General features: G+C 40.0%; 1 protein-coding gene across 3 annotated transcripts in view; it reads left to right on the top strand.

The window, feature by feature from the left end:
* Positions 1-13,131, top strand: part of inpp4b (inositol polyphosphate-4-phosphatase type II B) — a 134,100-nt gene that overhangs the window by 8,587 nt on the left and 112,382 nt on the right. For 2 of the 3 annotated variants that reach the window (XM_023404209.2, XM_023404208.2), the window contains exon 3: positions 10,661-10,779. In XM_023404209.2, the coding sequence (XP_023259977.1) occupies positions 10,661-10,779 (119 nt within the window). Of the gene's footprint in view, positions 1-10,660; positions 10,780-11,348; positions 11,622-13,131 lie in introns of those variants that run through there. The other variant, XM_023404210.2, reaches the window with a different exon arrangement.

Below are 13,131 nucleotides of genomic sequence, written 5' to 3'. Positions count from 1 at the left end.
GGGGGGGGGGGGGGGGGGGGGGTGTATAGGAGGGATGCCCAACCTTTGCAATTAATGTTGCAGCTAATTAGCATTTAATTATATCACTGTAGACAAACACGGTATTTAGTGGATTAAGGCTGCCCTCAGATGGTGACGATTAAAGGGGGCACCCTTTTATTGCACATGAAGTTCAGTTTACTCATCACGAGGAGTGCCACTCTGCCTGTGAAAACAGTTGTTTAATGTTTTCTGTTCACTGATGATGTCGTTAGGGTTATCTTGGCTTGGGCTTAAGACTTAAAATTTTTACAAAACAAAAAAAACAAAAAGCCTTGAAGTGTAGAGTTTGAGAGAATAGACGATTTAGGCGAAAAAGATGGTCTACTTAAGATGCTATGTAGTTGCATTATGAGATGAGTAGGATCCAGCATTTGGAGCATGAACCAAACTAGAGCCTAAAAGAGCCTGTGTATATTCTCATTTGTCCAGGTCATAGTATCCTAAAGGAGTTTTTTAAATCGAAAACAACTGGACTAGGTTATTTGTCTGGGAAGACGTTTCACCTCTCATCCAAGAGGCTTCATCAGTTCGTGTACGCATCTGACCAGGCTAGGACTCCTTTAGGATAGAGACTAAAAGTTAAGATGAGTGGCGATTGTCTCTCTGCTCTGGTCGCCAGCCTCACCGCTCTCTCTCTCTCTCTCTCTCTCTCTCTCTCTCTCTCTCTCACCCACTACACACACAACCTGCGTGCAGAGTTATTTCTGAAAGGAGCTACGCTACTTGTGCAGTCTCAAACTTCTCAAACTTACTTCAGCACTTGCAGATATGATAAATCACAGCGTAATTTGCTCATTTACTTGCTACTGCTGCCTCTCTTAATGCGTAGGATGAAGAGACTGTGGAAGTAATTTTCTAATGTGCAAGTTTAGTTTCCACATACATCTGCGCACGCGTATAATTTGTGCAGTATCATAACTGTTCTCTGAACGGTGAAAGCAGCGCCAAGGACAACTTTTGCTATATCTAATCACCCATCAAAGACCCCAGGATTTTCCTCAATGCACATGTGCAAATGTCCAAAACGTGCTTTAGATACAACCGCTGGTAGTCAAGCTAGCTTCCCGAGATAATAGCCTGCTGCCCTCACAAGTGTACAATGAATTACATGAAGAATGCAAACAGGCATCAGATCCTTGTGGGACAGAACGCTGATCTGAGATCAGCTTTACTGAAAATATTTGGTAACAGTGCTTCTGAGTTGTCATTGCAAATTGTTCAGGGAATGACAGGGGCCCCTTTCAGGAGATTTCCTACTGAGATGTCATTGCAAATCGTCCATTGGTTGTTTAGGGGGGAGGGTGCCACATTTTTGGACATTGCTGTGGAGGCAAGGAACGCAGCTGCTTAGGCCCCCAGCCTGTTAGGGGGCCTGCCTTTCCTGTTCACAAGCTGCTTCTCTGGTCAGGATTTCTCTTTGTCTGCCTCTCTGATTTTGAAAAAAAGTCTCTTTAGTGTCCTGTTACTACAGGATATGGAGGTGCCCAGAGGTGGACAGAAAGAAAGTACAGAAATTTTGTATTCAAGTAAAAGTACCAATACTTTGATGAAATATTACTCAAGTAGAAGTAAAAGTACTCATCTGAAAATGTACTCAAGTAAAAGTAAAAAGTAGTTCATTTGAAATGTACTTTAAGTAAAAGTTACTTAGTTACTTTCTTTGTGAGGGGTGTGAGGGTTGTAAAAATAGGACAAGGGGTCAGAAATCCAAAACTATTTTGTTTTTAATTAAAGAACAAGTGTAACAAATGTAAGTGCAAAAACAACAACTTCACAACAACTGAACTTCTTGTTCAGTTTAAGTAGCAACTTAAAGTTAGTTGTTTTGTAAAGTTAGTCACTGTTGGTTCTGGTGTGTATTTTTCCCCTGTAGGTTGAATTGTTATTTTTACTCAGTAACGGATAGGATTTATAAAGTAACTAAGTACAATACTTGAGTAAAAACGTACTCAAGTAAAATACAAAATACCGATTTTAAATTGTACTTAAAAAATACAAAATACACAAAAAAAGTATTCAATACAGTAACGTGAGTAAATGTATTTCGTTACTTTCCACCTCTGGAGGTGCCATAGTAAATCACTGAAGCACTTGTTAAAACAACTTAACAAATACATGCACTTATTCTGACTCTGAGTAAAACTTGCTTTGGTTGTCGATTAAAGCTTGACCAGTGTTTAATAGCAAACTCTATAAAGCCTCTCATGTAACATGGACTATAAACACAGACTGAGAGTACATTTTCTCCTTACTTTTGTACAGAACCTGTAGAATACAGTGCTCAACTGTTTAACAGGCTCATCACTTTGTGAATTTGACATATTTTTCAAACGAAAAAAAAAGTATCTTGTTGTGCTGTACTGTTTTTGGGGAAATAAGTCGCATGTCTCCCCCACAATTTGAACACTGGATTAGATGCAGATCCTGTGATGTGACCTCAGCCATCTTGTCCATTACCTACGCAGTCTATAAAACTATAAAACTCAAATAAGTAACAGTAAATTGTATATACTACTAACACACCTGTATGATGATATGTTTATAAATAAATTTAAAAAAATTTAACATTCATGCACTAATGGCTACAAAGATGAGAACTTCACAGCCAACCTATCATAATTTTGAATATCTCAGACGCTTGTCTCAAGTTTTTTTTTATCCTTTTATCAGACAGTCAGTGTGTAATTATTGCCCATGCCATGCTGAATATCAGGTCAATTGTGTGCCATGATTAACCACAGTAAAAGGAAAGGCTGACTTTTTATTTCTATGGAGACTTGGTGAAGTCTTTTACAAGTAATGTTCATGGTTCTTTACAGGAATTTCAGAAGTGCTTTAAAACAATGTTTTGTTTTTTCAAAGTTAATTTATAATCCTCTTGAGCTCCAGTGTTACAAGGTGATTTAAAAATACTTTGTCATTATTCAAACAAAAAAAAAATCCCTGCAAAATTGCATTTTTTGTGTACATATCCTGAAGTAGCAGGTAAAAATGTGTTGTGAATGGCAGGTTGACAAATGCTTTTTGATTTATACAAAATTTATTTCAAACTGGAGGCTCTATTCACATATGGAACAGCAAGTTACAGGCAGTATATTAAAGTATTTTACTGATCTAACATCATATCCTTGTCAATAGCGTATACATTTACATGAGTGACAAGCAGCACTGTGCAGTGAGTAGGACTTATTCATCTCAACACAACAGTCATTTTCCCTCCGTTTTCCCCAGACCCACTGGCAAACAGGTGTGCAAAATGGCGGCACATGCAAATACTGTTGTCAAACTAATTGAAGCGTTGAAATAATTATCATGATGAATAAGCGTCTTCTGGAGATGAGCATATATTTGTCTCCTGTGGCAACTCCCAGGGCTCCCCTCTCGATTAAATGGAATTTAGATTCATTGTGGGGGTCACAGAGGCCCACTGCATTAAAACTAATTTCCAGCAAATTCATCTTGAAAGAGCTCAGCATATTCCAATCACACAAAATAAATACAGCATAGTAATTGAAGCCTCCAAGGATGGGCATTATTACTCCAATTGCTCAATTGTTATGGTAATTTAGAAATCAGCCTTAGTGTACTTTGGTAGTTGAGTCGCTTGACTGAAATTGCAAGTCACGTCATTGTTGAATTAATTTTCACCTAAGCTGTAAATCTGCCCAACTAGTGGTCAATCTTCACCCACATGTGCCTCCTTTGTTGTTGGCTTGCTTTGACTTCAAACTGCCAGTTTGCATTTAACAAGCGGATTTAATTCCTTCCTATGCTAACCAGCTATCCCTTGAGCTACTGACTCTTACTGAGTCTTAGATCAAACCAGAAAACACTGATACTGGTCACACTCTCTGATATCTACACATTTTCCCATACCTTCTATCTATCCAGGTGAGGAGGTAGGACTGGTTTAATAATTTCCAACAAATGTAAATGCACTCAACTTTTGCCTCCAAGCAAATGCAGTATGCCTCTTTCAAGTACCATGCTGTCATGGTGACTGCTATGGTGAAAGTCTCTGTGGTTGCTGCTGAAAGAAATGTGTAAATCCAGTGACCCCTGCTGATCTCAAGGGGTTTTTAGTTGCTCCTATTTTCTTTTTCATCCAGCATCCAAAACTGCTGCCAAAACTGAATTTTACAATGATAACATAAGCAGTACCACAGACATTTGGAAATTATTTTCCACCTTCAAAACAGTGTTCAATCTTCCATCACCTCCACCAGACACAAAAGTCTCACCTGATATATTTGCCTCTTTCTTCACTAGTTTTCTGAACTTCTCAGAGACAATCAGTCTCTTACAGTGAACCTATCGGCAGCTTTCGACACAGTGAACCACGGCCACCCTACTATCTGTACTCTCTGATGTGGGCATCTCAGGCAAAGCGAATTCTTGGTTTGAATCCTACCTTACTGGGCGTTCTTTCAGTGTGTCATGGCAAGGACAAACGTCCATATCCAAAAGCCTTTCCACCGGTGTGCCCCTAGGCTCGGTGCTGGGGCCACTTCTCTTTGCACTATACACCACCTCCCTGGATGAATATCAGCTTGCATGGCTTCTCATATCACTGCTACGCAGACTCAATACTGAACTATACCTGTCATTCCCACCAGATAAGCCCGCGGTCTCGGGGCAGATCTCAGCTCATCCCTCAGACATATGCACATGGATGAAAGAATGCCACCTACATCTAAACCTCTTTAAAACTGAACTCTCATCCTGGCCAATCTATCAATCACAATATCAACATAAAATTTGCCTCTTCATCTTTGACTTTAACCAAGGTTGCAAGAACCTGGGTGTCATGTTTGATGACCAGCTGTCTTTCTCTGACCATGTTATGTCTGTCTCACAGTTTTACGGCTTTGCACTATAAAACATGGCCTTACCTGGCTCATTATGCCATCCAACTCTTGGTACAGGTCATTTTTGTCTCTCGACTTGACTACTTCGGCTTCTAGTGGGTCTCAAGGCATGCATAGTGAAATCCTTACAGATGGTCCAGAATGCATGGGCACGCGTAGTTTTCGATCAACTTAAAAGGACACATGTCACTCCACTGCTCATTGACCTCCAATGGCTAGCCATGGCCACCCAAATCAGATTCAAGTCACTAATGCTTGCCCACAGAGTGACTCCGGGGTCTGCATCCATCTAATGAACTCAATCATACAGGCTTATGCTCCCTCTTGGCAGCTGTGTTCCTCTAAGGAAAATCGTCTAGCATTGCCATCCCTACACACAAGGCAATCACAGTCTAGACTGTTCTCATTTGTGGTTCCCTGGTGGTGGAACAAGCTACCAAATGCTATTGGAGTGGGGGCGTCCCTCTCTATCTTAAAGAATCTCTTGAAGATTCATCTCTTTAGAAAGAACCTCAGACTCTAAAACCTTAACATGCATAACTCACACTTACTGTGTACTTCTTTACCTGATCTCTTTGCACTTTCTTTTATTGAACAGTGCTTGATTACTCCAAGATCTCCTACTGTACTGAAGCTTGAGTGTTGTTCCTCACTTGCCTCAAAAGCATTTGTCAATTGAGTAAATGAATGTATGTACCTTAGCTAAGAGAGGTAATTCACTGATAAATGACCAAAAATGCAATGACCAAAATATAATGTTCTTCAAGGCAGTCATGCTCTTAAATCCATTATTTGTTCAATCCATTATTATTTCTCTCTCACTTCAATAGATCATGTTTTTTTTTCTTTCTTCCACGTTACTCCCTCATTACCTCCCCTCTCACTCAGACTTCCTTCCTCAAACTCTAAATGTCTCTCTAAGGGACTCCGTTGTCCTTTCCCTCTGACCCTCTCTTTTTCCCTTTCCTGCCACCCCCTCCCATCATCATAATAGCTCTGACCTTAGAGGGTCAGTTGAAGTGTCATATCCCTGTAAGAGAGCCAGTCTAACCATGCATGGTTGAGCACCCAGTCCCATTTCAGTCACCAGACTGACTGTGGTTAACTGTGCAGCGGGGTAGGGAAGATCCCTCTGGCCAGTCAAATATATGTCCCCTGAGGTAACTGATTGGGGCAGTTAGCAACTTATCTGCACTATCCCGTCTTAGGGCTTGTGCGAATGTGAGAGCAAATAATGAAAAATGTTAGAATCATGTCAAGACCAGACAGCCAGTGTAGTTTAGAGAAAGGGAGAGCAACAAATTGGTAAAGTTTGATGAAGACAATATGATGAAATAGACTGAAAGAAAAAAGATAAGGCTTTGTGGCCTTTAGCAGTAATGTGTGTTTAATTGCATGCAGCACAAACTTGCGATTGGATGTGCAGTCAATGTTCAGCATATCCAGGCAGGTGTGTAAACGGTTCACCATCTTTTTTCAATAGCCCACCAATAACAGGCACACAGATGCTGTTTGTAGCATGTGAGCACAGCCACACACATACAGAAATTAAGACATCAGATCACGTCAACCTGGTCCATGTTTTATTTATTCTTTTTCATTACCTCCTTTTGTTTAGTGAGAAAACAGAGTTGTAGATCAATGGCTCTTAATCCCAGTTCTGTGGACCTTGAGTGGTTTTATTTCTTACAAGCTGCAGTCATACTGCATGATAGCTTGTGCAGCCAAGGTAAATTCATACAGATAAGATGGCTACTATTTAAATTATCTATGGTTTTTAGTCTTGTTTCTCAATCTCTGATGTACTGTTGATGTCAGATCTATTCACAATTGAATGTGCTGTTAAAACAATACATTAATCCATAAATAATGTAAACAAAAACTATAGTGTAGGTCACAAAAAGGTTTTTCTTACTTTCAACGTCATTTGGATTTTTCATGTCATGTAGTAAAACATCTGTAATACATGTCTAGTTTTGCTTTGTAATGGCTACATACACTGAAGTCCATTTATACCAATTTATTCCCTTAATGATTCACTTTATGCTCCCCTGCTGTGGGAGTGCCCCTAGTCCCAGGCTCTTTTACCAGTCCCCAGACCTAACTCAGTGTGTCAGCTCAAGAATTTAGAGAGAGTTGTTAATGTCTTCAATAAAGCACTTTTCAATTTAATATTAGAAAATGAGATGTTCTTTGAATATTCTTAAGTGAGTCTCACAATGGCGAGACATACTCTGGGTAAATGGAGGAATCAGTAATTGTGATCTATTCTAATGCAATCACAGGTCTGTCATATTCGATATCACATTGTTTGAATGTAATAGATTAAAGTTTTTATCGGTATCCATCAATCAGTCTTTCAGTCTCCATATATAGTTTAGATCTTGACTCATGTACATTTGGGAATTTTGAAAAAGATATCAAGGGTAATTTTTCCAGTCTTATTTACTACGCTAAATTTGTGGTATGTCGTTTATAATCTAAGCTTAATATTGGGGCATGTACAGCCATATACACAAAAGACATCAAAGTATTTTGCCCGTCTCATTCAGGAGCAACAGAAGGGAGGTCCACACACTAACCACCTATGGAAACAAATTTATTAAGGATAACTCAGCCCAGCCTAAGCAAACTAGAACATATGAAGTCAGCAATCAGTAGTGTAGTTTAAGTGTTGGATGCCAGGAAAAATGGAAGAGCTAACTTAAACTACCTGTAACAAGAACTGAGGCCTTAACTAAACACAATTCAAAACCAAACAAAACTAGGTTGGGTGTCTGAAGGGCACAAGCCATCCAAGACAGCTGAGAGAGAAAGTGTTTGTGAACACTAGAGCAGTGAGGTGTTTTCATGTTGTTTGCTGTCTTATGTGTTGATTTGTTGATTGTTGATGTCTTGCTATTTGTTGATTAGTGTTATCTTGCTATTTGTTGAGTGTTGCTGTTTTGCTATTTGTTGATTTTTGTTGTCATGCTACATGCTCTTTGCTGTTTGTTGACATGGTAGTGTTGATTTTGTCTGTCCTGTGAGCTTGCCTTTTTGTCTTTATGTAGCACAGGCTTTGTTTATATTTCCACTTGCATTCTTGTTGATTTTATCTTCTATTCTTTTATGTATTAATGTTTGTGCCTTTTTAACTATTGCTTGCCCAGGAACTACTAATGAAAATTTGCCCCTCTGGCTAACTTTTATTAATATGCGTTATCCCTGTCAAAAAATCTGTTATCCCATCCTGAAACCTCCCAGCTTAAATGTGCTCCAACCAGGTGAAGCTGGTCACAAGTTGTGGTTCTAGATTACACTTTCTGGTACTACTTGCACACGTGATGAATCTGGGGTCATAGGGCGTTTCAGGTCGTTAATCATCAGACACCATCCTCACCCAGGGGTTGATCAGCACCTGACCTGTGTCCAAGTGACATAGTAATCCACGGGACCCACTCCAGATCTACAGCCACAGCAAGGCCTTTCCAGCAGCCTCCAGAATGTTCTTGTGGCTTTTCTGCACTACAGTCCTTTTACTCCAAGCAGTTTAAGAGTTAACTGAAATGTATGGCCAGCAAGGCACCGGCATCCAACTTCAACTGGCTCACAGCATGCTCTCCAGCCATTTCTCTACACTCTGTCACAAGATCTGCTGATTAAGCCCTTTTGCGCTGGTTGGCTTCTTCAATTCGTTATTTCTAGGGGACGATAAGTTCCAGCAGGACCAGTTGCTTCGTAGACTCCAATGTCAACACAAGGTCTCTGTCTAGGTGGTCTTGTCATGTTCCACATGCTCCCATCTAGTCCAGGCGCCTTGTTTGTACATGACAATCATCTTGCTGCAGCGTTCGTCCTCCACCTCTGTTCATATCTCATCCTGAACCAGTTGACACTTCTCAAAAAATGACAACAAAAAGTGAGTTGATAGATATATATATTTTTAAATATTGTCTGTTTACTGGAATTGGTAAGATTTTCTTTTACAGTGGTGGTTTCCTGTGAGGCATAGCAAAAATTCACTCAGCTGTCAATATATATTTTGACAATACAAACCCTCTCTCAGATTGAACCCTTTTGAATATTCTACTCCGTAAGTCAAAAATCAACCAAATACTTCTATGCTGTATTGTATTGCTGTATTGTATTTGATTAATTAAAAAGTGTGTGACAAATGTTTATTAAATTATTATTATTAATAGCCAAGGACAGTCATCTTGACAGCATTCCAGCGTTGTTGGAAAATGTCCCTTCCATATTAGTTTCTAAGTGAATATTGCTGTTGCTGTGTGAATTTGTATGTAAATAAAGCTGTATAACATATACTGTATGTGTCTTTATCCATCTTGGAATAAAGGTGCAATTTTAAATAATTTCTACAGTTGTCGATTAGAAAGGAAACATTTTATCGTGGAACTTTTTTCTCATCTCTTTACCTAACACATCAGAGTTTTAAATAAACGACCTGTAAACCTGGGAAAGAGACGTCCACGTATGTAAGAGCGTTTGATGCTCTGCTACTAAACTCATTTATTTTTGCCAACTTCATTCTTGCTTCTCGCTCCCTTTTAAAAAAGCCTCCTGCAGCATCACCTTTCATTTTCACTTGCTGCTGTTCCATGAAGTTGGAACAACACAGACTTTTTTGGAAGTGTGTGAAACTGACCAGGCTTTGCAAACAGATCAATTGCTGTTTTCATGCCAGAATTGTGCAGGGTAGATAAAATACAGTTCTTGGACAGGATCCAAGGAGGCTGTTGAACACAAATTTGTTGAGCGTATACAAATGTTCATTAATACATGAAATCTGAGCAATATGGTGTAATTTACTAGTTATCAGGCTATATGTTTTTATAGGCCTTCCATATGAAGCAGATGTGAACAGAACTTTAACCTCAATGTTTCAAATACAATGTTTTGAAAAAGTGTAATCACTGAAATAAGTATTTTTCCCCTGCCAAAGGTTGTACATTATATGTTTTGAAAGGTTCAGGAAAAATCAATCGGTTGTTTGATTTAGCTCCCATGGTCAAAAGTGCAACTTCACTATTGTGTGTCTGACTTACTCAAAGAGATAACAAGGATGTCTTAGTACAGTTGTTTGTCAAGGATAGGTGCCTCAGCTTAGGTGTGATGGGATCACTGAGTATTACTTTACCTTGTTAGGCTGAGTTTCTCTTTGTAACAAGGAAGCACCAGGTATCTTATACAGGAATTGTGGGATGCATATTCCTGTCCTTAGAAGCCAGCGACACTGAGTGACAGGCTGCCTTTGTTCAAATGCTTTTGTTGAAATGAAAGCCCTAATAAAACTGGTATCTCACTGCCAGAGGGAGTTCTACTTGCCTGGCTGCCAGTTTAATCAACTCCTGAGTCAACAATTTTATATCTCATTTATATACATTTAATGTATTTCCCCAAATTTTTATTGTGTTTTGAGGTTGAGGCCTCAAAGTGAGGACAGTAGATTTAGCTCTTTAGTGCTCTAGGATGTGACATCAGATATTTAGTAACTCTTCTACCTTAGCTCTTTTTTTGTCCAATGTTTATTTACCCTGTTTCTCTTGTCACCGTTGTCATGTTCTTCATTTGTGACTGTCGAAAGATTTGTATCACTCATGTCTATTGTGAAGCATTGACTCCCCCTCTCATCTTGATTTTTGTATTTTTCTTCTCTTCCCTACTCTCCTTTTGTCCCCTGTTTTCTCTCCATCCACTCTTCCTCCCATTGGCTCTCCCTCCCTCCCTGTCTCGCTTACTCTCTGTAGCCTGTAATGATCTGGTGGCCTCAGGAAGAGACAGGAAGCCCAATGCTTTGGTCCAGGTGGCTGTCATAGACCCCCACAAGCAGCACCTCGTCACTCACGCCTGCACAGAGATAGTGGAGGTAAGGCAACACACACAAACATGCACACACACGCGCACCATCCTCTGACTGACTCTCACTGACCTTTTGATGTTTGTTGTTTTGCTGTGTCTCTGGGTCACTGGGTCTTGGTTGGTGTTCTCTCCATCTCTGTCTGCCCTCCTTTTCCCTCAACCTTTTTTTCCCCTATCTGACTCACTGAACTGGAACAGACAATGAGCGCTAACTTTCTATTTCCTGTGACAGTTGAGTCCAGACATCTATGAGAGTTTGTGTGGCTCTCAACCAGAATCATCTCTCAGTATGTACAGTATGTGTTTGTGGGTTTAATTGGTAAGGGCTTCTTCACGGTGAGAGTATTTTTGTGTCCTTTTACCTCTTGAAATGCTGCTTTTATTACCTCCAGTGTGACAGTGCTATTGCTAAGCAACAGCCACACAAGTGTTTTTTGGGCGGCAACAATTGCCCCCTGTCCCACTATGGAACACCCACTTAAACACATGTACATACACACACCCACACACGTTTTTTCTTTCCTCATATGAGGGCAAGTTTCCTTACGCATTTAGAGGAGACACTTTTATTTTCTAGCGAATCCAGTAAAGCTGAATTAGCATAACCGTGCCTTTTCAAAGACTGCATTTCAACTGCTTTTCCCTTCAGTCCTGTCAAGGGAACAGCAGTGTGTGTGTGCATGTGTGTGTGTGTGTGGAAACACAGGATGTGGTAGGATACTGTATGCTGGCTCAGCCAGCTCTGTAGACACTCTGAGTGCCGCTGGAGTTTTGATTTCATGCCTGTAATGTTCAGGATATGGGGTAGGATCTGAGGATATGGACTGCTTTCGACTTCACAAAAACAGGGTATGTGCACATTCTGTGTGATTTTACAAGTGTTTGCAACCTTATAAGAGGTGCTTAAGATAGTCTGGAGTTTTCTGTGCTATATATTTATTATATTAGTCTGCATAGTGGTATAACATCGCTACTCTTGTGTGTCCCAGTATGTTTAGCAATGAACACAGAATTAAAAACTAATGTTCATTATTATTTGTTATTTTGACTCAGAAGCAGCGCAACATTGTAAAAATTTAGTGTCACTTTGAAACCCTCTTTAATGAAATGTTTGTGTGTTAAGAGTAGCAGAGGTTACTTGTCAGGACAGTGGTAACCAGCAGGGTTTCCCACTTATACACTATCGTCCAACATGAACAGCAGATGTTCATTAACCTGTGTGGCCAAAGGAGGACCTGTGCGTGCGTGTTTGTGTATTTGTGTGTGCTGGGTAGCCCCACTGTGTGTAGTATGAATTTTAAGACATTACAACTGCCACTTGTGTTTCTCCTGTTTGTCACATTCCTGGGATGTCTGCTCTTAACAGCTGCTGCCAGCTTTGCTGGACACTGATTGTGAGTGTTGGCTGCATGTATGCTTGAGTATTAGTCGTACTCCTGTGATAGACGTATTATCAGGGATCCGTGGTATATGATATGAAGGTTTAATTTAGAAGATAAATGATTGAACATGCCAGCTGCTACACAGCCCTCTCTAGTTCTACCCATGAATCACCAAACATGAGTCAGGTAAAAAGAACTGGATGGCATTGAATCATGTTGGATCTGGACTTTACCGGTCATAGGTTTCAGTATTTCTTTTGTACAAGTTTCCCAAATAAAACACCATTAACATTAGTACATAGTTCATACTCATTGGTATTGATACTGTGGACTAGGGAACTGAGACTCAGTGCCATATTTTCAAGAATAGACAGACCCTTTTTATCTCCATAGAGAAAGTGCATGTCTCAGTGTAGGTACTGTGTCTTAATTTACTGTTGATAAAACGGAAAGAACCAGAGACAACTTAAGTACAAAATCTAAAGCCCACTAAATCTCTTTAAAGTGCAATAGGAAACATGTTTGACAAATTGTATTTTGAGCTGCCAACAAAAAATAAATGCTATTTGGTACCTCTTATCAAGTGCTTGCTGAAAAGAGGTGACATCTGTTTTGTTTTTTTCTTGAAAATTGTAAGTGCTTTGTTTTCCACGTGTGCATGCTTTCTCAGTAAGTTTAGCATGACTCAAGAGACAAGAAAGTGGGATGGAAAGAGTGACATTTTCTGCCAAACCCTAATATGTCTGTCTAGGGAAAAATCCCATTCCTAAAACATGGCCAATGGTTCCAGGAGTGGCGGTACTCGAGGGGATTTGACGTCACACAAATCCAGGGGATAAAACAGCCTTTGATGTCATGCTAGTCAAGCGAAGAACCCCCTGCCTGGAACAAGTCCAAAATGTCTAGTCTGTGTATGTGTGTGTGTAATTATGAGTGGTCAAGGGAGGGAGAAAAACTCAAGCCATAATACCCCCCCC

Source organism: Seriola lalandi, unplaced genomic scaffold, assembly GCF_002814215.2.
Source record: "Seriola lalandi dorsalis isolate HSWRI2012SDOR001 ecotype SW California unplaced genomic scaffold, Sedor1 jcf7180002054234, whole genome shotgun sequence".
NCBI lineage: Eukaryota > Metazoa > Chordata > Actinopteri > Carangiformes > Carangidae > Seriola > Seriola lalandi.
This window is presented reverse-complemented; position numbering and strand designations above follow the sequence as displayed.